The 26977-nt window shown below is 40.2% G+C and overlaps 1 protein-coding gene across 1 annotated transcript in view; it reads left to right on the top strand.

Moving 5' to 3' along the window:
• Window positions 1-26977, top strand: part of LOC117522767 (adhesion G protein-coupled receptor A3) — a 1389271-nt gene that overhangs the window by 1070937 nt on the left and 291357 nt on the right. The window contains exon 15 of the mRNA XM_034184162.1: window positions 18593-18720. Within this exon, the coding sequence (XP_034040053.1) occupies window positions 18593-18720 (128 nt within the window). The remainder of the gene's footprint in view (window positions 1-18592; window positions 18721-26977) is intronic.

Below are 26977 nucleotides of genomic sequence, written 5' to 3'. Positions count from 1 at the left end.
TTCCGCAATATCACAGAGGGTTCAAAGAAGACAGTCTCCCATTGTAAGTAGCTAAACTTGACCTGCAGCTGTGGGTGGTCCCACCTAGCATGTGGCCTGTGATGTCACATGCAAAGCTGGTGTCCCATCCAGGGTGTAACCCATGTCTCGCCCAGTGACTGCTACGATAGTTCCAGCTCCCTCGTGAGCCTTGATTGGAGTAAGCGGGTATGGAAAATAAATTAATTATTATTATTATTATTACTACTGCTAGTAGTAGCCATAGTAGTAGTTTATAATACTAATAATACATATCCAGGGTTTTCATGTATCCCATAATCCCTTGCATGCCAGAGAGTCGCTGCAGTCAAAACAACATAGAGAATCCACATGATGACAATTATAAATGATATTTTACTACAAAAATGTATTTTTTTATGCTTTTCATCACGTTAATAAGAGATGATACCCTGATACCCTGAAAACCTGCTAAAACAATTATAACAAATAATCTGTGTCTGCTATGTTTAATCTGCATGGAATTTAATAAACGTAAACTGAATTTCAGACATATATATTAGTCTGGAACAAAGACGACAAACAGTGTTGTAAAGAACAATAACTAAGACGTTAAAGATCAGACTTCACTTTCCCCCAGAACGGCATGATCAGGAAGCGAGTGTAGCTCACAGCAGCTTCCATTGAAAATAACGGAGAGACAGCCTGTGATTCTCACGTTTACATAAAACAAACGTAATAACAACATCTATAAACCCACAGAATATATTCATGAGAGTTTTAGGCACAATATAAAAATAGTTTATGTTGCCATGCTAATGGTGTTGTCCGTGAGCAGCAGTTAAAGTGCAGCGTGATCAGAGCGTCTCAATGCAGTTCTCAAGGTTTTGCGGGATTTGAAACCTGAAAATGGCGGATAATGAGCAAAGTGGGTTTATACAGAAGACTGCAAAAGTTTTGGTATACTGAAAAGTCACAAGATAAAAAGTATCAAGATATCTACCATTAAATCTCAGTAAAATATGTGAACATTGTTTTTACATTGACAAATACATATTTTTTTGGAGGTTTTCTGCAAATCTTTAGAAATGCTGACAGTATTTAGTGGAATGTTTTACAGTCACTTCATTATTGATTGCGCTTCAGTCACTGTCTTTGTTCACTCACGCTCACCCACAAAAAATTTTAAAAAAAGTTTGATTGTTTCGCAGATAAGGTGTTTAATTTGAAAGCTAATTATGTTCTCTTTTCTCTATTTTTTTAAACCAACAACAATTGCTAAAAGTTGTTGGAGGTCATGCAGCCGATTAAGCTCAGTGAGTAACAGCTCAGTGAGTGTGTAGATGATAAGCAGTGACAAACACAGGTTAACTTAAGATAGACATACAGTAGTCAGTGGTGGGAACAGCTAACCAAAAAGTTAGTTTAGATAACTAACTAAACTAACCACCCCCCATTACCCCATCCCCATAGAGACGGTGCCTGCTCCCAGACCACCAATAACCAGCAAAAATCTATTTAAGCATAAAAATTCAAAAAGAAAAAATAATATAGCACCTTCAACTACACCACAGACTAAAACAGTTAAATGTGGTCTATTAAACATTAGATCTCTCTCTTCTAAGTCCCTGTTAGTAAATGATATAATAATTGATCAAAATATTGATTTATTCTGCCTTACAGAAACCTGGTTACAGCAGGATGAATATGTTAGTTTAAATGAGTCAACACCCCCGAGTCACACTAACTGTGAGAATGCTCGTAGCACGGGCCGAGGCGGAGGATTAGCAGCAATCTTCCACTCCAGCTTATTAATTAATCAAAAACCCAGACAGAGCTTTAATTCATTTGAAAGCTTGACTCTTAGTCTTGTCCATCCAAATTGGAAGTCCCAAAAAACACTTTTATTTGTTGTTATCTATCGTCCACCTGGTCGTTACTGTGAGTTTTTCTGTGAATTTTCGGACCTTTTGTCTGACTTAGTGTTTAGCTCAGATAAGATAATTATAGTGGGCGATTTTAACATCCACACAGATGCTGAGAATGACAGCCTCAACACTGCATTTAATCTATTATTAGACTCGATTGGCTTTGCTCAAAATGTAAATGAGTCCACAGTAAGCACTGTAGCCAGGTTGACAAAGAGTCAGAGCTCTATTGAGCCGAGTATTCCTTTAACTTTAACTAGTAATGACTTCATGACTTTTTTTGCTAATAAAATTTTAACTATTAGAGAAAAAATTACTTATAACCATCCCAAAGACATATCGTTATCTTTGGCTGCTTTCAGTGATGCCGGTATTTGGTTAGACTCTTTCTCTCCGATTGTTCTGTCTGAGTTATTTTCATTAGTTACTTCATCCAAACCATCAACATGTTTATTAGACCCCATTCCTACCAGGCTGCTCAAGGAAGCCCTACCATTAATTAATGCTTCGATCTTAAATATGATCAATCTATCTTTGTTAGTTGGCTATGTACCACAGGCTTTTAAGGTGGCAGTAATTAAACCATTACTTAAAAAGCCATCACTTGACCCAGCTATCTTAGCTAATTATAGGCCAATCTCCAACCTTCCTTTTCTCTCAAAAATTCTTGAAAGGGTAGTTGTAAAACAGTTAACTGATCATCTGCAGAGGAATGGTCTATTTGAAGAGTTTCAGTCAGGGTTTAGAATTCATCATAGTACAGAAACAGCATTTGTGAAGGTTACAAATGATCTTCTTATGGCCTCAGACAGTGGACTCATCTCTGTGCTTTTTCTGTTAGACCTCAGTGCTGCTTTTGATACTGTTGACCATAAAATTTTATTACAGAGATTAGAGCATGCCATAGGTATTAAAGGCACTGCGTTGTGGTGGTTTGAATCATATTTATCTAATAGATTACAATTTGTTCATGTAAATGGGGAATCTTCTTCACAGACTAAGGTTAATTATGGAGTTCCACAACATTCTGTGCTAGGACCAATTTTATTCACTTTATACATGCTTCCCTTAGGCAGTATTATTAGACAGCATTGCTTAAATTTTCATTGTTACGCAGATGATACCCAGCTTTATCGATCCATGAAGCCAGAGGACACACACCAATTAGCTAAACTGCAGGATTGTCTTACAGACATAAAGACATGCATGACCTCTAATTTCGTGCTTTTAAACTCAGATAAAACTGAAGTTATTGTACTTGGCCCCACAAATCTTAGAAACATGGTGTCTAACCAGATCCTTACTCTGGATGGCATTACCCTGACCTCTAGTAATACTGTGAGAAATCTTGGAGTCATTTTTGATCAGGATATGTCATTCAGTGCGCATATTAAACAAATATGTAGGACTGTTTTTTTGCATTTGCGCAATATCTCTAAAATTAGAAAGGTCTTGTCTCAGAGTGATGCTGAAAAGCTAATTCATGCATTTATTTCCTCTAGGCTGGACTATTGTAATTCATTATTATCAGATTGTCCTAAAAGGTCCCTGAAAAGCCTTCAGTTAATTCAAAATGCTGCAGCTAGAGTACTGACAGGGACTAGAAGGAGAGAGCATATCTCACCCATATTGGCCTCTCTTCATTGGCTTCCTGTTAATTCTAGAATAGAATTTAAAATTCTTCTTCTTACTTATAAGATTTTGAATAATCAGGTCCCATCTTATCTTAGGGAGCTCATAGTACCATATCACCCCAATAGAGCGCTTCGCTCTCAGACTGCAGGCTTACTTGTAGTTCCTAGGGTTTGTAAGAATAGAATGGGAGGCAGAGCCTTCAGCTTTCAGGCTCCTCTCCTGTGGAACCAGCTCCCAATTCAGATCAGAGAGACAGACACCCTCTCTACTTTTAAGATTAGGCTTAAAACTTTCCTTTTTGCTAAAGCTTATAGTTAGGGCTGGATCAGGTGACCCTAAACCATCCCTTAGTTATGCTGCTTAGACTTAGACTGCTGGGGGGTTCCCATGATGCACTGAGTGTTTCTTTCTCTTTTTGCTCTGTATGTACCACTCTGCCTTTAATCATTAGTGATTGATCTCTGCTCCCCTCCACAGCATGTCTTTTTCCTGGTTCTCTCCCTCAGCCCCAACCAGTCCCAGCAGAAGACTGCCCCTCCCTGAGCCTGGTTCTGCTGGAGGTTTCGTCCTGTTAAAAGGGAGTTTTTACTTCCCAATGTCGCCAAGTGCTTGCTCACAGGGGGTCGTTTTCCGTAATTATTGTATGGCTTTGCCTTACAATATAAAGCACCTTGGGGCAACTGTTTGTTGTGATTTGGCGCTATATAAATAAAATTGATTTGATATGATAACTGAAGCTAACTTTAAAAGTTAAAAAAGCTAAAGTTAAAAAAGCTTTAAAAGCTAAAAGTTAACTTCCCGCTAACTGAAAAGTTAACTTTTATAATGATAAACCAATAAACTGATAAAAAAAAAACATAGTGGAAGCTACAGCTAACCAATAACTGCTACCTTTTTAGTATGGAATCCAGTACACTGTCAGCTACTGACAAGCCAATTTTGAGTTTTAAGCACCGCCAATGCTTCTGAGTAGAATCAAAGGTGATCACAAACACAGTCAGAGCTTGTCCTTTTGCACCCTGCCCACTGCTGTAAGGCAGTGTTCTGTGGATTTTTAGCCAAAATGCATAGAACACCTCCATCTACTGGATGGGAGTGTAAATAGCATCCAACTGTCATATGGTCGCCATTCGGTGCGCTGTGTCACACTTAAACAGAATTTTCAGTTTAGCAAATGCCTTTTTTTACAACTTAAAAAATTTACAAATATAGATTTATTTGCAAAAACCAACACACACGTTACATTAACTTGTGTGTTAGGTTTTTTTTTGTTTGTTTGTTTATTTGTTTTTTTTGTTTTTTTTACAACCAACCAACCAGTGATGAGGAGGCTCAATTTCCCATAATACCTTTTGGCATCTGTGAGTTTTAATGCTCACACTTTCAGAATTAGTCCATTACTTTAAAAGTAAAATATATTTGTGGTACTTTCACTTTGTAAAAGTGACAGAGTTAACATTAATAACAATAAACCCTCCATAATTAGTTTGGTTTTAAAATCAAACCATAAGTTGAACCTGCTTTTCTGTTTATGCCTTTTGCCAACGTCAGGGGCACTGTATGCTGTGAATGTCAATTACTTTTTTTTTTGCTTTTGTTGCAGCCAGGTCCCGTCTGCTGGGGTAAGATAGAGCTCAGCTCCTCACAGCTGCAAACACAACAGACAGGAACTAATGTGTGATTTTAGGGTTTATAAATATTTTTGATCATTCTGCTTTGCTTACTGTGCCAGAAAAAAAGCAAGGGGACTAAAACTTAGTGAAACCAAATTTAGCGGAAGTTAATTGGTCCGCTCATGGTTTTCGAAGTTAGCTGAAAAGCTAATCTGTTAAAAAAATAGCTTTGCTAATTAGCGGTTAGTGGAACTGTGCCCACCACTGACAGTAGATAACTGCTTTGTTTTCTAAAAAAGTTTCAGAGGGAGCTTTTTGGATTCATACAGAGTTCTAATTGCCTTCAAAGTGACAAACTGAAGTTGTCAACTAATGTGTGATTTTAGGGTTTATAAATATTTTTGATCATTCTGCTTTGCTTACTGTGCCAGAAAAAAAGCAAGGGGACTAAAACTTAGTGAAACCAAATTTAGCGGAAGTTAATTGGTCCGCTCATGGTTTTCGAAGTTAGCTGAAAAGCTAATCTGTTAAAAAAATAGCTTTGCTAATTAGCGGTTAGTGGAACTGTGCCCACCACTGACAGTAGATAACTGCTTTGTTTTCTAAAAAAGTTTCAGAGGGAGCTTTTTGGATTCATACAGAGTTCTAATTGCCTTCAAAGTGACAAACTGAAGTTGTCAGCAAAGAACAGACTTAGATTTTCAGTGCCATTATCAGAGGACAATAATAAGTTAACCACAAATCACAGGTACTGTTTTTAGTCATTCACTATGTTTAAGAACAGTATAAATTATATTACTGTAGACTTTATGGTAAAACCTTTATGTGGATTACTTAGGAGAGCCTTTCATTGCATATTGAGGTCTGTTTTGGAGGTTGTTTGAAGCCTGGTTGTATGAAACCCATATTTTCTTTCTTCCATTAAAGTCAATCATCACCTTAATTATTTGGGTGGCAGGGGCACAGACAGCCATGCCCTGGCCAGTGTGTGTGTGTGTGTGTGTGTGTTTGTGGTGTGTGTTTGGGGGGAGGGGGGCTGTGGGTTGCAAGGCAAATTAATGAGACTCTTTTTACTGTAGGATCTTGCTTCTCCACACTTCTTTTTCATGATACAATAAGCAGGACAGGACATGTTTGTGTATATATATATATATATATATATATATATATATATATATATATATATATATCTATTACGCGGCCTCGCAGTTTCGCAGATTTTTTTTTTTGTGCAGTTTTGCATGCTTCTTCTTCTTTTTTTTAAACAGCGCATTGTGTTCTGCGTCCTCATCAGGCAGGCCGGTCGGCATCACCGCGATTGCTCTCACTGCCTTCGATGCGCTGCAGCGGGCCACTCACACCGCCCCACTGTCTGCTGTGCGGAGTTGTAGCCAAAATCTGGCAACAGGTCCAGAGACTACACTCGCTGTTTTGATGCAAAGCGCTCCAGCAGCCCGCAAGGATAGAATTCTTGCGGAAAAATCTGCAACGCTGCATGGTCTCAGTAACCGCAGCCACAGAGCTCCGTGGCCACTGAGAGACGTTTGTGTCTTTTTAATGACTTGGATTCTTTGCGGATCCCGCATCCGTCCCGCAACGGTAACACCGGAGGCAGTGAGCGAAGAAAGAGCATGCGCATTGTGTTCTGCGTGTGTCTGTTTATAAGAATCTTCTCGCCCAGAAGAAAAAAGAGTGCCAACAACTACCCATAACTGTGTTCTTCACTCGGAAAAAGACACCTGCACAGAGGTGTCACTAAGTGGAAAAACACGCTGCGGCGCGGCGCCAGGATGAAGAGGCGTGATCAAAGGAACTGTGAAATACTGGTCAGTCACTAATAATTTCTTATGCGTCCAACCTCGTAGGTTGATCATTAAAATTAAATTCGTTAGTTCTAAAAGCCATCATAATTATTTATAGGAAATGTTCTATTTTTATTTCTCAAACAAATGTTTGGGCCTGAAAACAGGTTTTGATCTTTGGTTTCATTCCATAATACTGGACTTATTTTTCTACTAAGGTTTGAACTTTGAGAGTGTTTACACAGGAGAGAAAAGTGCGAAAATGTTGATGCCTGTTTGAGAAAAGTGTATAAAGTGTGTAGTGAGGGGTTTTACAGCCTTAAATCATCTATAATAATAGTAAAAAATAACGCTGACTACTTTGCGGATTTCGCCTATCGCGGGTTATTTTTAGAACGTAACTCCCACAATAAACGAGGAACCACTGTATATATATATATATATATGTATATATATATATATATATATATATTGCAGTATAAAGGTGATTTGTCACTTTATTTTGCTTTTTGTTCAATAATTTCAATTCAATTTATTTAGTTTATATAGCACCAAATCATAACAAAGCTGCCTCAAGGCTCTTCACACAAGTAAGGTCTAACCTTACCAGCCCCTAGAGCAAGCACTCCGGCAACAGTCGTAAGGAAAACTCCCTCAGAGGAAGAAACGTCAAGCAGACCAGACACAAAGGGGTAACCCACTACTTAGGCCATTCTAACAGTTACAAGATTTTGCAAAGTTTTACAAAACAGAACATACCATTCAATGATATTTGAATATGTTCATTAATAATTCAATAATTAATATGAATTATATTGTTAAGTGTAAATTCCAGTGCAGTTTAGAAGAAAAAGATTGCAGAGTGTGTGTGTGTGTGTGGGGGGGTGGGGGGTGGGGGGGGGTGGGGGGGGATGGCTAGAATATATTCTTATCTAGAAAATGGGACCCTGCAGAAAAAAGTTTTGGAACTTGGAACCACTGACCGATATGCATGTCTGAATTGTAGTCAACGTCATTTTATCCATTAAATAAATACAGCAAATTGCCATCTCTTCTTGGAGAATGAATAAAGAATGGCATCTGAGTACCAACATCTACATTTCTTTTTTCAGCATGGAATGAATGGTTATGTTGGGCATTGTCTACCTAATTGGAAATTCATGATGTCTACAGTGAAGCATTGCATTGCATGATGTAATCATGGCTGTTGGGACAAACGTGATATTACACTCTTTAAAATGTCTACTCTTTCATTAAATAATAAATTCATTCATTTGCTATTACTAATTTACCTTAACAGATGTAGCAACAATGCCTCTCAACTGATTTTCCCAAGCACCACTTGGCTGGGCATGTTTGGAGCAGCAGAGTCCTCCTCAGCAGGAAAAGTAGTTTTTTTTTTTTTTTTTTTTTTTTTTTTCCAGAGTAGGAGCAGCCAATTCATCTCTAGCATATCCAGAGAGGCAAACCTTTCTTGGTGTGTCAGATATAATTCAGTGCTCTGCAAGAAAACTGGACACAGAGAGAGAGCTGAGCAGGGGGGCAAAGCTCTCGATTTACCGATCGATCTACGTTCCGACCCTCACCTATGGTCATGAGATTTGGCTTATGATCGAAAGAATGAGATTGCGAGTACAAGCGGCTGAGATGAGTTTCCTCTGCAGGGTGGTTGGGCGCTCCCTTAGAGATAGGGCGAGGGGCTCGGTCACTCGGGAGGAACTCGGAGTCAAGCTGCTGCTCCTCCACGTCGAAAGGAGTCAGCTGAGGTGACTCGGGCATCTTTTCAGGATGCCCCCTGGACGCCTCGCTGGAGAGGTGTTCCAGGCACGTCCCATTGGGAGAAGGCCCCGGGGAAGACCCAGGACATGCTGGAGGGACTACGTCTCGCAGCTGGCTTGGGAATGCCTCAGTGGTCTCCCGGAGGACCTGGGGGAGGTGTGTGTGGATCGGGAAGTCTGGGCGGCTTTGCTTGAGCTGCTGCCCCCACGACCTGACTCCGGATAAAGCAGAAGAAATTGGATGGATGGATGGATGGATTATCTGACAACTCCCCCTCTTGACATGACTCTATCATGTCAACAATGAAGATCATTTTGGCATAATCCAATTCTCTTTTATGATCCAATATTCCAGTCAAATTAATTTTCTGCCAAACATGTAGGCACATAGGCAACCATCAATTGACCTTGTCCTGATGCTGCCTAATGGTGCCCACGTAGTGAGTCAGGGCCTCACTGAGACATCAAAGTAATCATGGTGTTGTCCCGAGTTATGAGGTGGGATCTCATCCGTCATAAGCTATCTAGCCTTCCTTACTCACCTGACACAACATGCCAACAAGGCACCAAGGTGTGAGAGGAAACTACAATGAAAAAAGTGTTGTGTGGGCTGCTGAAGAGGAGGTACTGCTGGCCCACCACCAGAGGGCGCCTTGCCTGAAGTGCGGTCTTCAGGCACGAGGGGGCGCAACTGCATCACAGGAGCAACCGGGAGTGACAGCTGTCACTCATCATCATCACCAGCTGTCACTCATCACCACCATCTCCACAAAAGCCGGGCAGCAACTCCACCTCACTGCCGAGATATCGTTCTACCTCTCAGGTAACTTCTCAGCCATTTTGTGCCGAATGCACATTGCTTATGTCTGAACCTTTGCAGTTGTTGCTTGTGATATAGTTACAGCTAGAAGCCAAGTTGTGGATGATAGCCGAGTTTGTGGATTTTGGGAGGAGTTGACGCATTTCACTTCTCACTCCAAACTTGCTAAGTATTTCCATAAGGACTGCACGAACTGTGTTCCTGTGTTTGAGGTGGAGGTGTTTTTCCCACCAGAAGAGGGACTGTGTTTGCTGACTGTTTGCTGGGTGTGCACACACCCACCATTAAACTGTTTCTGCTTCCTGCCAGCAGTACCAGATCTAACAGCTGGAGACGGTGGCCACCTGGAGACTTAGGACTTGGCAGCTCCGGTGTGTTCCAGATCCGTGGGCAGTGGAAATCGTGTGGGGCCCGGCTCTTCTCTGGACAGACGTCTTCCATCCTCGAGCCTGCCCACACGTCACCTTTGTATATTTGACTTGATTCTAAATCTGCAATTGTCTGTATTCCGTTGTGCACATTCACAACATTAAATTGTTATTTTTTGGCTCATCTATTGTCTGTTCATTTACGCCCCCTGTTGTGGGTCCGTGTTACTACACTTTCACAACAAAAAGTGAAACACAGTGCACTTCATTCAAAGTACTTATTTACATTGGTCTAATGGAAAATTGTGGTTTCCAGTTTAAATCTGCTGGAATCACTTTACAAAATCATAAATATACATTGTGAGAAACTAAAAAAATCAGCTGTAACAAATTACATCAATTTTTTTAAGTTGATCCAAAGTATCATTTATTTTAGTGTACCATAGACATCACCACAAACAAATGTATATTATGGTGGTGGTGGTGGGGTGGGGGTATATAGCTTCACAATGGTGCCACCACATTGCAATGTTGGACACTCATCAGCACCTGGATGATGGAATCGTCCAACTGTCCATTCCTAAAAAAATGGCATAGAGTTCTGTCTAAGAACATTACTTCCATCGCATCAGTTGTTATGGCAACAAAGAACAGGGAAGGGGGGGGGCTTCTTTTAAAAGATAAAGTTTACCTGGGCTGTGTCTGCTGATGGTGTTTTTTGGTATTCTGAAAATGCATGTAATGGAAGTTCTCACTGTTTTTTTTTTGGTTTTTTTTGGATACTTGTGTAAATGTCTGTACAAAAAAACAGACAAGTCACAGACAGTGACATGCAGTAACAGTTAAAGCAAACAAAAATAACAAGTACCAAACAGATACACTCGTTTCTGCCAGTAATAATTTTTCATTTGCTCCTGGAAATCATTTTGTACTGTCAAAGAAGTGGTCTGTTTTATGTCTGCAGTTTGAAATAAGCACAAGAGAAACAGAGCAGCCTGCAAACAGAAGCCAAAAAAAAGCACCTTCAAAGGCTCAGTCTTCAGTGTAAGATAATTTAAGGAAGGACTAAGTGATGTCTGAGAAACATGAGATCAAACATCTCAATAATTAGCACTTGTCAGGTTAAATTGTGATTAATCGTCCTTATATCTTGGACAGAAGTCAAACTGCTCTCTTGGTTCCAGAGTCCTGCTCTTCCCTTGCCAGGCTGAAGCAGAGGGAAGGCTTCATTAGAGTCAGTGATGAGGGCTGCCGCACACTTTCCGCCTCCACATCTCCCCAAAGTCCCCCAAACTTTCCTCTGAGCTCAGTGAGTACTGCGCTCAGCTCAATGTCATGACCTCTCGATAAACACAGAGAGGGGAGAAAAAGCGAGGCTTTTCACAGAGACGGTGATGAAGTCAGACAGCATATACGAGGTCTATTAGAAAAGTATCCAACCTTATTATTTTTTTTCAAAAACCATATGGATTTGAATCACATGTGATTACATCAGACATGCTTGAACCCTCGTGGGCATGCAAGAGTTTTTTCACGCCTGTCGGTTACGTCATTCGCCTGTGGGCAGTCTTTGAGTGAGGAGTGGTCCACCCTCTCGTCGTTTTTTCATTGTTTAGGAATGGCTCAGAGACTGCTGCTTTGTTTGATAAATTTTTTTTCAAAACTGTAAGGCACAACTGAGTGGACACCATTCGATAAATTCAGCTGGTTTTCGGTAAAAATTTTAACGGCTGATGAGAGATTTTGGTCTGTAACTGTCGCTTTAAGGACGGCCCACGGTGCCTGACGGCAATCTGCGCTTCGAGGCGGCAGCGTCTCACCGTTTCAAGTTGAAAACTTCCACATTTCAGGCTCTGTTAACCCAGTAAGTCGTCAGAGAACAGAGAACTTTCAGAAGAAGTCGGCATGAGGATTTTATTCGGACATTCCATTGTTAACGGACATTTTGTAATGAAAGAACGTGCAGGCAGAGTCGCATGTCGGGCCGGACCCAACCGCGGGGGGTCGCGATAAGAAAAACACCTCCATTGGAAACCTTAACGGGCAAGTTGGAACATGCCCAAGCTGTTAAACAATTTCTCAGTTACTCACTTGTTGAAAGCCATCAAAAGCCGCCTGAATTTTACAAATGGTTTTCAACACGGAGGTGTTTTTCCTGTCGCGGCACACACAGATTTGCCGAGTCGTCACGGAAACGACTCGGCGAATTTGCGCGCATGTCTTTCATTACAAAATGTTCTTAAACAGTGGAATGTCCGCATAAAGTCCTCATGCCGGCCTCTTCTGAATCTTCTCTGTTCTCTCACGACGTCCTGGGTGACTTAAGCCTTAAATTAGGATGTTTTCAGGTCGAAACAGGCCGACGACGGTGCCTGGAAGCGCTGCATGACGTCCCGCTGCGTGGGAAGTCCTTACACCGACAGAAACACCCCATAATCTCTCATCAGCCGTTAAACTTTTCACCGAAAACCAGCTTAATTTCTCGAATAGTGTCCACTCACAGGTTTTCCTCACAGGTCCAGAAAAAATGTTGATAAAGCAATGCGCGCCGTCTCGAGCAGCGTGTGAAACAAAGGAATTCAGCCGAGAGGGAGGGACCACATCTCACTCAAGGCCTGCCCACAGGGAAATGACGTCACCGACACGCGTGAAAAAACTCACGCATGCGCACGAGGGTTCAAGCATGATTGGTGTAATCGCACGTCATTCAAATCCATATAGTTAAAAAAAAAATAAAAGGGTCGGTTTATTATCTAATAGACCACGTATATGTGGATCACTTGCCCAGACACGTCTCACGCTGAGCTGGCTACTTTATGAATATAAGGTGTGCTTGATTTAGCAATTCCAAAATCACGACATTGCCGTCGGCTGTGCAGCTGCCGGTGGCACAGAGTGAGGCGCAGTGTGTAGATGTGACAGCAGCTTTGGAGTTCATTTCTAGTGCTGTGGATTAACCCAGGACACCCGCTGCCCACTGTCTGCCTCTGTCACATCTCTGTCATCTGTCCACAGCAGATGTAACACACAACAACAGCTCCAGACACATTGTGATTCAGTTTTACTTAACACTGTTACAAAAGTGCATTCTCTGCATCGATTGTATTTTCTGGAGTGTACAGTAGTGTTCAGAATAATAGTAGTGCTATGTGACTAAAAAGATTAATCCAGGTTTTGAGTATATTTCTTATTGTTACATTGGAAACAAGGTACCAGTAGATTCAGTAGATTCTCACAAATCCAACAAGACCAAGCATTCATGATATGCACACTCTTAAGGCTAGGAAACTGGGCTATTAGTAAAAAAAAAAAGTAGAAAAGGGGGTGTTCACAATAATAGTAGTGCAGCATTCAGTCAGTGAGTTCGTCAATTTTGTGGAACAAACGTGTGAATCAGGTGTCCCCTATTTAAGGATGAAGCCAGCACCTGTTGAACATGCTTTTCTCTTTGAAAGCCTGAGGAAAATGGGACGTTCAAGACATTGTTCAGAAGAACAGTGTAGTTTGATTAAAAAGTTGATTGGAGAGGGGAAAACTTATACGCAGGTGCAAAAAATTATAGGCTGTTCATATACAATGAACTCCAATGCTTTAAAGTGGAAAAAAAAAAAAAAAAAACAGATGCGTGGAAGAAAATGGAAAACAACCATCAAAATGGATAGAAGAATAACCAGAATGGCAAAGGCTCACCCATTGATCAGCTCCAGGATGATCAAAGACAGTTTGGAGTTACCTGTAAGTGCTGTGACAGTTAGAAGACGCCTTTGTGAAGCTAATTTATTTGCAAGAATCCCCCACAAAGTCCCTCTGTTAAATAAAAGATGTGCAGAAGAGGTACAATTTACCAAAGAACACATCAACTGGCCTAAATAGAAATGGAGGAATATATTGTAGACTGATGACAGTAAAATTGTTCTTTTTGGGTCCAAGGGCCGCAGACAGTTTGTGAGATGACCCCCAAATGCTGAATTCAAGCCACAGTTCACAGTGAAGACACTGAAGCACGGTGGTGCAAGCATCATGATATGTGCATGTTTCTCCTACTATGGTGTTGGGCCTATATATCGCATATCAGGTTTCATGGATCAGTTTAGATATGTCAGAATACTTGAAGAGGTCATGTTGCCTTATGCTGAAGAGGACATGCCCTTGAAATGGGTGTTTCAACAAGACAGTGACCCCAAGCACACTAGTAAATGAGCAAAATCTTGGTTCCAAACCAACAAAATTAATGCCTCGCAGATGTGAAGAAATCATGAAAAACTGTGGTTATACAACTAAATACTAGTTTAGTGATTCACAGGATTGCTAAAAAAGCAGTTTGAACATAATAGTTTTGATTTTGTAGTGTCAACAGCAGATGCTACTATTATTGTGAACACCCCCTTTTCTACTTTTTTTACCTTTTACCTTGTTTCCCATGTAACAATAAGAAATATACTCAAAACCTGGATTAATCTTTTTAGTCACATAGCACTGCTATTATTCTGAACACTACTGTAAGTAGCACTGGAGTACAAGTAGCATTTGTCAAAAAATGCCTGTTAATGAGGAAAAAACATGTACTATATAGTACATCCAGAAAGCGCTTCACTTTTTCCACATTTTGTTATAGCCTTATTAAGAAATGGAAGAAACTATTTATTTTTTCCTCAAGATTCTACACACAATACCCCATAATGAAAACATGATTTTTTTAAGTTTGTTACAAATTTATTAAAAATAATAATAATTAAAAAAACAAACAAAGAAATCACATGTACATAAGTATTGTGAATTTTAAATATAAGTCACATTGAAGTATAAGTCACAGGACCTCCCAAACTAGTAAAAACCCTGCAACTTATACTCCGGAAAATATGGTGTACCTTAATCACTACTTGCAATACATTAAAGAAATAATGTATAATTTTTTATATACCATATTTTGTGGAATATATTTTGCAGTTTTTTTTGCTGGTTTGGGAGGCCCTGCGACTTATACTCCAGTGTGACTTGTATACTGATTTTTTTTGTTATTAATAATAGTAATTATAACGACTATTTATATAGAAGAATCAAAGCACAAAACAAACTCTAAACTCTAATAATGAAAGAACAAAAATGCCAGAAATAAAAAAAACAAACAAAAAAAACACACTACAAAATTACACAGAGCTCATAACACAGAAAGAGATGCAACTAATAGTCTGGTGAAATTTATACTTGCAAATTATACATGGCTTTTTTACTCTTCAAGAGGCATTTTATGACAGGTGCAACTTATACTCCAGTCTGACGTATACTCCGTAAAAATGTGATAACTTGTTAGCATGATACATTGGTAACGTTACATTACTCGCTACTTTTGCATTACTCAAAAACAACCTATCACAAAACATTAAACCTATGTGCACTGTATAACAATGTCCTTTACTTGCATGGAAGTGTGTGTGTGTGTGTGTGTATACTCTCTCTCTCTGTCTCACTCTCATTTTTAATGGCCTATTTATGCTTCTACAACTCCATAACTCCATGGGCACGCAATCGCATCAACGTGGGTGTGACCATTTCAACATTCTCCCTTGTGTTGGTGGGTGTCATAGTGCAATTTACCACCAAAACAGTTGTGGGTGAGACACGAAGAATATGATGGACAAGGCAGGAACTTTCTTGCTGCCTACATCACCACTGCTGGTCATTTTTTCTTGAGCTAGACAAATTTATCTGTCAACAACCTCCATGTCTTTGTTCAATCATCAATCACCAAACCAACATTATGCACAATTTCTCTCTATGAATTACTGGTCATTTGAGCGTCTTTGTGGTTTTTCGACACCATGTTGTAAAGATAGTCATAGTATTTGCAAAGTTCCTTTGCCAAATGTTCATCTATTTTGATCCATGATTGAAATGTAATTGCCAGGTGCACAGCAAACAGTTTTAAATATGGCAGGAGATAAATGAGTGAAACCGGAAAAGTGACTAATCACAGTCCATGCGGTCTCTGTCATTTTGACTTGTGGTATAGATTTTTGGGATGTGTGCGTCAGGCTATGAAGAGGTGCTCAGAGAGGGTTTGCAATGATTCAGATGGATCTGTGTGGTGACGGAATAGCAAAAATTGGGCTTAACACAAATCTGACATACTTACACCAATACTGTATTTTTAGTTTTACACATTTAAAAGCTCTGTGAATGCATTTGATTCATGCTCATTAAAACAAACAGAATTTTAATGCAAATGTCTCCCAAAACTATACTAAACACACACACACACTCCCATGCACTTTGAAATTTCTATGACAGCTATTAAAACAAGTTACATCAATAAAAAAAAGGAATTCACAGATGTTGGACTTACATATGCCGTAGGTCAATAGCAAATGAACAAAGCTCTTTAATCCAAATGTTTTGCCTCCATTTTATACAACGTATTTCATTGAAGCTTGCACTGTTCCACTGAACATTCCATCAGAAAGGACACTGACAGACAAACCCTTTGGAATTGAAAGAGTTCTACTCTTTCTTCACTCATTCTAAGGCTTCATCATGAGGGTAAACAGTCACAGCGAGCCAGTCAACTTCACACTGGATGATGTTCAGACAAAACCAGCCATCTTTGTGTATGCTTTTAGGAAATGTAGTGTGAAACTGAATTTCTAACAGTAACATACGTACATTACCACATTACAGGCAAATGTACTGGGATTAAAATAGAGCATTATACCCAACACTGGTATTTTTCAGCAAAAAATACAGATGAGAAGATGGATTCATCCAAGCCAGCTTTATTAAGCAACACTTCAAAAACATGCTATTATCTTATACATCTCCAAATTGAACATTATTAAAATCTTGTGATGTTTGATGCAGTGCATAAACTGAAAAAGCAATGTTTAGCCTATGTGATATCTTGTGTTACCTTGGGAAACAACATGGTGCCAACTATGTGACAAAACATGGGATTTAATATGCAATAGAAAAAAAAAATGGAATTGAGCAATGGACAGAATGTGTGAATGGGTGCAATACAGTAACTTTTTTAGTCAATCAGAAAAGAAACCTGGCTTTGAATATATAATATCAGGCACCTGCTGGCTGTGATAGCTATTTATTACATCATTAGTAGAGGTAATTAATAGCTACAATGTTTGGTATGTTCAAGCACTGGAAAGTAGATGGCTTATGAATAACTGGGCATTAATTACATTTTTGTTTGGAAAAAAAGCACCTGACAACACTCACTCACTCACTCATCTTCAACCACTTTTCTGGGTTCGGGTCACAGGGACAACAGCTCCAGCAGGGGACCCCAGACTTCCCTTTCCTGTGCTATATTGACCACCTCTGACTGAGGGATCCCGAAGCGTTCCAGGCCAGTCTCCTCCCAGATGGATGTGCCTGGAATACCTCCCTAGGGAGGCAGCCAGGAGACATTCTTACCAGATGCCCGAACCACCTCAGCTGGCTCCTTTCAATGCGAAGGAGCAGCGACTTTACTCCGAGCTCTGAGTTGACCGAACTTCTCACCCTATCGCTAAGGGAGACACCAGCCAACCTCCTGAGGAAGCCTATTTCAGCCGCTTGCACCCGCAATCTAGTTCTTTCGGTCATGACCCAATCCTCATGACCATAGGTGAGAGTAAGAATGAAGATTGACTAGTAGATTGAGAGCTTTGCCTTTTGGGTCAGCTCCCTTTTCGTCACAACAGTACGGTAGAGCGAATGCAGTACCGCCCCTGTTGCGCCAATCTCACGCTCCATCGTCCCCTCACTCATGAACAAGATCCCAAGGTACTTGAACTCCTTCACTTGGAGCAAGGCCGTATTCCCTACCCGGAGTAGGCAATCCATCGGTTTCCATTTGGAGATGCTCAAAACTTGTCAACACTTAGCACATATTCACATTCGTAGATGTTTGTTTATTTATTGATTGCTAGCTGTGACAGATCTGAAACGTGACAGATTCATTGGCAATAGACACACGGCTCATGACAACAGATGCGCTGCTTCCTGATGCAGTAATAACTCAGATGTTTTAGCCATAGCTATTTTTGTGTTTTATGAAGAAATCTGCTTGGCACCCTTTCCTTGTAGAATAGATAACATAGCAAATCAAATGTGATGTTGATAAGGCCATTATGAGCGTCCGTTAACAATGTGCCTTTTAGAAACACAAAAACAGGACTTAAATTAATATTTTATTTTCTTTTGTTAGGTGTCTCTTTCTGTGTGTGTGTGTGTGTGTGTGTGTGTGTGTGTGTGTGTGTGTGTGTGTGTGTGTGTGTGTGTGTGTGTGTGTGTGTGTGTGTGTGTGTGTGCTTGCAGTGGAGGAAGCTTATTGTTGTATTCAGAGTGTCAGCTAAATGCCTGAAAAGCAAATGTAAATGCAGAGGAAAATATTCACTCAATGATGTTGTTTCTGTTTTATGCTGATTTGGTTGGCATTGTAACGCAAACACATTTCTTTGATGCTCATTTGTATTTTGCGTGCATATCTCATCAGTGACCTGTCATGAATCTGTGCATGTAGAGATCACATCATCGTCTGATTGGTGTAGTTTTCCTGGACCTCTTTTCCTCTGCAGGCCCTCTTTTGCTCGCAGATTATTTTCTTGTTAACGACAACATCTGCCTGATCTCTGGTGTGTTTGTCTTTTTTCTCTCAGGATCTGAAGAAGGTGCTGCCTTTTCCCCCTTACCCTGGGGAGTTTTTGCACCCGGTTGTGTATGCCTGCACAGCGGTCATGTTGCTCTGCCTCTTCGCCTCCATCATCACCTACATTGTGCACCACAGGTAAAAGACTGGCATCGTCTCACTCACTTCTCCATGGAAATATGTATTTCAGCTGTAATGCTGCATTCACATGTTGGCGACAAGCGGTGGAACCGTTAGTGCCAACAAGTTCTTCCTTACTGGCTTAGATAAGATCAAGTGGACATTCTTGTTACATGTATGAGGCCAGAATGGTGGCTTAGTGGTTAGCACTGTTGCCTCAGAGTGAGAAGGTCCCAGTTTTGCTTCCAACATGGTCATTTTTGTTTGGGGTTTGCATCTTCTCCCAGTGCAGGGTAGGTCAACTGGCTACTCTAAATTGACCATACGTGTGAGTGAGAGTGTGAATGTGTTTGTTTGTCTTTATGTGGCCCTGTGATAGACTGGTGCCCCGTCCATGGTAAACCCCACATTTACTCTGTGACCCAAACACCCCCAGTGAAACGTAATTGGAATAAGCAGGTTTTGAAAGTGGATGGATGTTACATGTATTTTACAAAAATCATTGCAGCCATTTATTTACTCATTTAATCTTCACTGTCATTTATTTATAGCCTTGAAATAACTTCAGTCTCTCTGAGCTGTGCTTCTCCAGATCAGCTCATATGGAGCATACATCTATGGACTATCCAATCAGCTTTCCACTTATTGTCTGGCTGAAAGTCTTATATGAGTCCTTCGAAATTTTAATTGATTCCATCTGCTATTAAAACAAATGGGACGGATGTTGTGATTATTCTTTAACCAATCAGATTTCAAGTTTGCCACGCTGAGTGTGTTCTCTGAGATTCTGGAACCTTTCAGCCAGTGTCTAGGTGTCTTACAGTGGCATCAGTATTGTGTGTGTGTGTGGATCAGAGAGCCGTTTTCTTTAATATTGTTAATTTTCAAATGCATAATGTTGCCTTTAAGTTTTTAAACATCACTTGTTTCTTTTTTAATAGACAGTTGTTAAAGGAGAAGTAACTGATTTGTTCGTGGACTAAATGACTGTATTCAACTATTTATGGAGAAAGAAAGGCAGATGCCTTCAAGTGATGAAAAGTTTTGTGAAGTTATAATGATTTTTATGTCCACAATTTTTTCTCGCTATATATTATTGATGCCGGTGTGAGTGGCATCTGTGGTCTGGGTTGTCAGTCTTTGTGTGTCAAGTACAAGTCCAATAAGTTGCCTGGAATTTAATAATTCTAATTGTGTTATTTGTGTTTATGATATTTTTCGTTGTTTTTATGGTCGTATGAGGAAATCTGGGTGTTGTGCATTGTTTGTTGTTTCTCTGGTTAACCCTCTGGGGCCCTCGCTGTCGTATATGACGGCTAAGACCAAGCTTTACTAAATTATAAATAACTTTTTGATGATATGAGATAGAAACTTACTTTTTTTGCTGAAAAGTTAACTCCGCGGACATTCGAGCCAGCCATCGGCCATCTTTGTACTCCTCATAGAATTTATGGTGATGATTGTGGCAATGTGAGTGTCCAGGTCGGAATTGGTTCACTGTCACATGGTTTTCCAATATCCAATAGTAGGGCAGATTTACCTCATGGGAAAAGCCAAAGATCATTTTCAGGAGTGATATGTTACTAGTGGGCCCGTTTGAATAGCCCCCTGGGTGCTCCAATGAGTACATACTATTAGTACATACTCAGTGTACCGTGTGCCATTATGCACAGCGATCAGTGAAAGCAGTAGCAGATGGAGAGCATCTGATGACAATCTCACATGCTCAAACAAAGACTGTCAGGATTGCTCCACTAGTTTGCATGTGAATGTTACTGGATAACTCTGTTGCTTTCTCGGCATAAAGCACTGTTACCATATCAATGGACAACAAAACGGATAGACCATTTTGTATATATTGTTCAAAATGTGCATTTGTGTTTATTGTTGAACCTTTTGTTGTACAGTCTTTCACACAAGACCTCAAATTACCTTTATAAAGTGTCAAAACAGTTGTTTATTATAGTTTGCTGTGTGTTTTGAATAAATGTATGTGGAAAATTATTTTTCGCTTTATTTTTTCGTTGCCTATTTTTGATTGTAAACCTTTATTACACTTATAAAACACAACAAAAACATATATATCTGAAAGCATAGGTTGTCCTGAAAAAAAAAAGAGACATAAAACATGATTGTGGGATGCAGGGAGAGCTGTTAACAGCAATAATAAAACATTTATGCCAGGCGAGTGAACTGTCCAAAAAATGCCCTTGGACCCCAGAGGGTTAACATTTCTGCTTCATGTGTCTGAGCACAGTTATTTTCTCTCTTCTTTTGTGCTCTCTCTCTCTCTCTCTCTGTCCTTCTGTCACAACAAACTCATTCATCCTCAATTCACAGCTCTGTCTACTGGCTGATCCCTGCTTCCAACGCTAGGGCGGAAAAGGAGGCAGGCACAGTGGTAAAACGAGGCAGAAAATCTGTCACATAGTGGAAGTGAGGGTATTTATTTATTTTGCTTTTCTGCTTTAATTTTGCGTGTTTTTTTTATGAATACAGTTTTATGTGGTGAAAAATAAAAATCTATAAAAATGAGCACAGAGGAGGAGGGAAGCATCCAGTGCTATAAATAGCTTGCATCTGTGTGAGCCAATCAGAAGTGCTCAGTGCAAAGCGCTCTCAGCCAGTGAAATAATTTGCTGCATATTGCCGGCCTCCTTTCCACCCTAGTGGAGAAAGCAGGAACCAGTCGACCATGGCTGTTTTGATAGGAGCCATGCTACTCTTGAATGTTTGGTAACAACAATAGTTTTGGATATATGCAGTGATTATTTGTGATGCTGTATACTGTGTTTAGGGCCCCTTCACACATAGTGCAAATACGTACAACAACTCAATCAATCAATCAATCAATTTTTTTATATAGCGCCAAATCACAACAAACAGTTGCCCCAAGGCGCTTTATATTGTAAGGCAAGGCCATACAATAATTATGTAAAACCCCAACGGTCAAAACGACCCCCTGTGAGCAAGCACTTGGCTACAGTGGGAAGGAAAAACTCCCTTTTAACAGGAAGAAACCTCCAGCAGAACCAGGCTTAGGGAGGGGCAGTCTTCTGCTGGGACTGGTTGGGAGGCTGAGGGAGAGAACCAGGAAAAAGACATGCTGTGGAGGGGAGCAGAGATCGATCACTAATGATTAAATGCGTGTGGTGCATACAGAGCAAAAAGAGAAAGAAACAGTGCATCATGGGAACCCCCCAGCAGTCTACGTCTATAGCAGCATAACTAAGGGATGGTTCAGGGTCACCTGATCCAGCCCTAACTATAAGCTTAGCAAAAAGGAAAGTTTTAAGCCTAATCTTAAAAAGTAGAGAGGTGTCTGTCTCCCTGATCTGAATTGGGAGCTGGGTCCACAGGAGAGGAGCCTGAAAGCTGAAGGCTCTGCCTCCCATTCTACTCTTACAAACCCTAGGAACTACAAGTAAGCCTGCAGTCTGAGAGCGAAGCGCTCTATTGGGGTGATATGGTACTACGAGGTCCCTAAGATAAGATGGGACCTGATTATTCAAAACCTTATAAGTAAGAAGAAGAATTTTAAATTCTATCTAGAATTAACAGGAAGCCAATGAAGAGAGGCCAATATGGGTGAGATATGCTCTCTCCTTCTAGTCCCCATCAGTACTCTAGCTGCAGCATTTTGAATTAACTGAAGGCTTTTTAGGGAACTTTTAGGACAACCTGATAATAATGAATTACAATAGTCCAGCTAGAGGAAATAAATGCATGAATTAGTTTTTCAGCATCACTCTGAGACAAGACCTTTCTGATTTTAGAGATATTGCGTAAATGCAAAAAAGCAGTCCTACATATTTGTTTAATATGCGCTTTGAATGACATATCCTGATCAAAAATGACTCCAAGATTTCTCACAGTATTACTAGAGGTCAGGGTAATGCCATCCAGAGTAAGGATCTGGTTAGACACCATGTTTCTAAGATTTGTGGGGCCAAGTACAATAACTTCAGTTTTATCTGAGTTTAAAAGCAGGAAATTAGAGGTCATCCATGTCTTTATGTCTGTAGGACAATCCTGCAGTTTAGCTAATTGGTGTGTGTCCTCTGGCTTCATGGATAGATAAAGCTGGGTATCATCTGCGTACAATGAAAATTTAAGAATACCGTCTAATAATACTGCCTAAGGGAAGCATGTATAAAGTGAATAAAATTGGTCCTAGCACAGAACCTTGTGGAACTCCATAATTAACTTTAGTCTGTATAGAAGATTCCCCATTTACATGAACAAATTGTAATCTATTAGACAAATATGATTCAAACCACCGCAGCGCAGTGCCTTTAATACCTATGGCATGCTCTAATCTCTGTAATAAAATTTTATGGTCAACAGTATCAAAAGCAGCACTGCGGTCTAACAGAATAAGCACAGAGATGAGTCCACTGTCCGAGGCCATAAGAAGATCATTTGTAACCTTCACTAATGCTGTTTCTGTACTATGATGAATTCTAAAACCTGACTGAAACTCTTCAAATAGACCATTCCTCTGCAGATGATCAGTTAGCTGTTTTAAAACTACCCTTTCAAGAATTTTGAGAGAAAAGGAAGGTTGGAGATTGGCCTATAATTAGCTAAGATAGCTGGGTCAAGTGATGGCTTTTTAAGTAATGGTTTAATTACTGCCACCTTAAAAGCCTGTGGTACATAGCCAACTAACAAAGATAGATTGATCCTATTTAAGATCGAAGCATTAAATAATGGTAGGGCTTCCTTGAGCAGCCTGGTAGGAATGGGGTCTAATAAACATGTTGATGGTTTGGATGAAGTAACTAATGAAAATAACTCAGACAGAACAATCGGAGAGAAAGAGTCTAACCAAATACCGGCATCACTGAAAGCAGTCAAAGATAACGATGTGTCTTTGGGATGGTTATGAGTAATTTTTTCTCTAATAGTTAAAATTTTGTTAGCAAAGAAAGTCATGAAGTCATTACTAGTTAACGTTAATGGAATACTCAGCTCAATAGAGCTCTGACTCTTTGTCAGCCTGGCTACAGTGCTGAAAAGAAACCTGGGGTTGTTCTTATTTTCTTCAATTAGTGATGAGTAGAAAGATGTCCTAGCTTTACGGAGGGCTTTTTTATAGAGCAACAGACTCTTTTTCCAGGCTAAGTGAAGATCTTCTAAATTAGTGAGACGCCATTTCCCCTCCAACTTACGGGTTATCTGCTTTAAGCTACGAGTTTGTGAGTTATACCACGGAGTCAGACACTTCTGATTTAAAGCTCTCTTTTCAGAGGAGCTACAGCATCCAAAGTTGTCTTCAATGAGGATGTAAAACTATTGACGAGATACTCTATCTCCCTTACAGAGTTTAGGTAGCTACTCTGCACTGTGTTGGTATATGGCATTAGAGAACATAAAGAAGGAATCATATCCTTAAACCTAGTTACAGCGCTTTCTGAAAGACTTCTAGTGTAATGAAACTTATTCCCCACTGCTGGGTAGTCCATCAGAGTAAATGTAAATGTTATTAAGAAATGATCAGACAGAAGGGAGTTTCAGGGATACTGTTAAGTCTTCTATTTCCATACCATAAGTCAGAACAAGATCTAAGATATGATTAAAGTGGTGGGTGGACTCATTTACTTTTTGAGCAAAGCCAATAGAGTCTAATAATAGATTAAATGCAGTGTTTGAGGCTGTCATTCTCAGCATCTGTGTGGATGTTAAAATCGCCCCACTATAATTATCTTATCTGAGCTAAGCACTAAGTCAGACAAAAGGTCTGAAAATTCACAGAGAAACTCACAGTAACGACAGGTGGACGATAGATAATAACAAATAAAATGGTTTTTGGGACTTCCAATTTGGATGGACAAGACTAAGAGACAAGCTTTCAAATGAATTAAGCTCTGTCTGGGTAGAGCTCGTATGAGTGCACCACAAACATCTCACCGACGGGCAGGTGTTGCAAGATGCCGGTGTGATGGTTCGTGCAAGTGACGGTTCCTGCATGCGACGGTTCCTGCATGCAAAGGTGTCTTCGACCAGGAAATAGAGCGAGCTGCTGAAGCTGCTCGCACTGGTGTTCCATGGGATGAGGTGCGCCACATCACGCGGCAATACATGAACAGAAAGTCAGGGTTTTAAATAGTCTATCAATAATCAGTCACTCATCTGATTCAAGTGTGAAACAAAACTGAGCGTGCTATCTAGTGGAGAAACTAACACATGACACTCATAAAACAAAGTTAAACCAGGCTCTGAGGGAAATCCTGACAAGGTCTTCCATATCGGGACCAAGGTAAGTCATACTTTATTAGTAATGACAATATTTAATTAGGGCAGCACGGTGGCTTAGTGGTTAGCACTGTTGCCTCACAGCGAGAGGTCGTGGGTTCAATTCACGTGGCCTTTCTGTGTGGAGTTTGCATGTTCTCCCCGTGTTTGTGTGGGTTTCCTCCAGGTGCTCCAGTTTCCTCCCACCATCCAAGATATGGATTGGAATCTTAAAAAAAAAAAAATGTCCTTAGGGGTGTGTGTGTGTGTGTGTGTGGGTGGGTGTGTGTGTGTGTGTGTGTCTGTGTTTGTTTGTGGCCCTGTGACAGACTGGTGTCCTGTCCTCCCTGCCTCTTGCCCTATGACTGCTGGGATAGGCTCCAGCCCCCGCAATCCTTAATTGGACTAAGCGGTAGAAGATGAATGAATGAATATTAATTAGAATTGTGTGATTGCTGTGTGTGCACACCATGTGATTCATAGGTGTGTGCAAGGATCAGGGCATTTAATACAGCACATCTTCTATCTGCAGTTTTATCAATTTTTGGTTGTGTTTTCTTCCATTTTTTTTCAGTTTCTGAAACAAATTGTTGCTTACAGCCTGTCACACAAAATGCTTGTAACGGCTGAGTGAAACTGAGTGGTGAGTGTTTTTAAACATGAACAGAACACTCATCTCACCCTAGCGAGTGCTGGCCATGGTGTGACATTACATGATGTGTTTGCGTTGAGTATTGACGTGTTTGTGGCGAGTTGGGTGGTGAGTGATAAAGTGCCTCTAAACACTATGCACACATCTTCTGTGTGAGAAGGGCAACAGTGTGCATAGGGCAAATCTTGTCTGTTCCATCAGGAGTGACAGCATTATTGTGGAGAGGCACAGAGAAACAATTCCATCCACGGAAAGAGATTGGAACGAGTCTTCAGTCTCCCATGTGCCTTGTGGCAAAATGTAGGTTAAGTGTCGAGTCTTCTTTTAAGAAAATCCTTCTCTACGCCACTCCACCATGATGCTGTGTACGTGGTGATGCAAATACAAAAGATGTAGTTTTCAAATTTTTCCAGTCACACCCAAAGAAAAAATAACTAATTCAGAGAAAAAAAAAACAATCAGAGTCAGCACTATCGCTCTGATTTTGAGAAATTCCTATGGTATAGAGATTTACCATACAGTCACCATACTGTTTCTATTCCTGAATGACTGACATCAGTGAAATAGTCAGTGACTTGGAAATGTTCATGTATTCATCCCTGGCCTTGTCAAAAGAAAACTGACTATGCAAACCATATTGTCATATTGTCTTATATCCAAAGGGTATACACAATTTTGACCTTGTTTTTTTTATTTAGTCAATTTGAGGGGCCATGGCGACCTCAGTGGGTACAGCACTGGCCTTCTGTGCAGAAGGTTTGAGTTCCAACTGGGACTGGCACTTGATCCTTCTCCTGCCCACGTAGCTGTAAAACAGGTCCATGACAATACGTTGGGGGAAGGTTTGAGGGAACCTCATCATGATGTGGCCAGGTCTGTGCTACCCAACTAGCACATCCCCAACACTCAATAATGAGTCTGGGGACACCCCCTTTACCTGTGAGACAGATTGTATGAATTGGACCCCAAAATGCAGACCCCAGACTCAGAGCTTTAAGTAAAAGACGTGCAAAGGTCAGGGTGGTGAGCAGAGTTGACCTGAATGCCAGGGGGTCTGGAGGCTCAGCATAGGCAAACAGAAGGTGAGGCTGGGTGCAGGGGATAGTAACAGAAAAGGTCCTTATTGTAAATAATATTTTTTTTTTTCTTAATACCTTACCTGGTAAATAAAGGTTAAAAAAAGATAAACTCTTTAACATTACCTTTACTATGTTGTCACATTTGTTTTTCGTATAAAGAGGATAATTTAAGAACTATAATATAGTATTTTAATATACTGTTTCAAAAAAAAACAAAAAACAAGGGTGTCACACATTAGTATATCCCCTTTGAGGAAAAAAAAAATCACATGAATTAAACTTCACCAAAATTTTTTTTTTTTTTTTT

The sequence above is a fragment of the Thalassophryne amazonica genome, chromosome 13 (assembly GCF_902500255.1).
Source record: "Thalassophryne amazonica chromosome 13, fThaAma1.1, whole genome shotgun sequence".
Lineage (NCBI taxonomy): Eukaryota > Metazoa > Chordata > Actinopteri > Batrachoidiformes > Batrachoididae > Thalassophryne > Thalassophryne amazonica.
The sequence above is the reverse complement of the archived record's forward strand: the minus strand, read 5'-3'. Positions and strand labels throughout refer to the sequence as shown.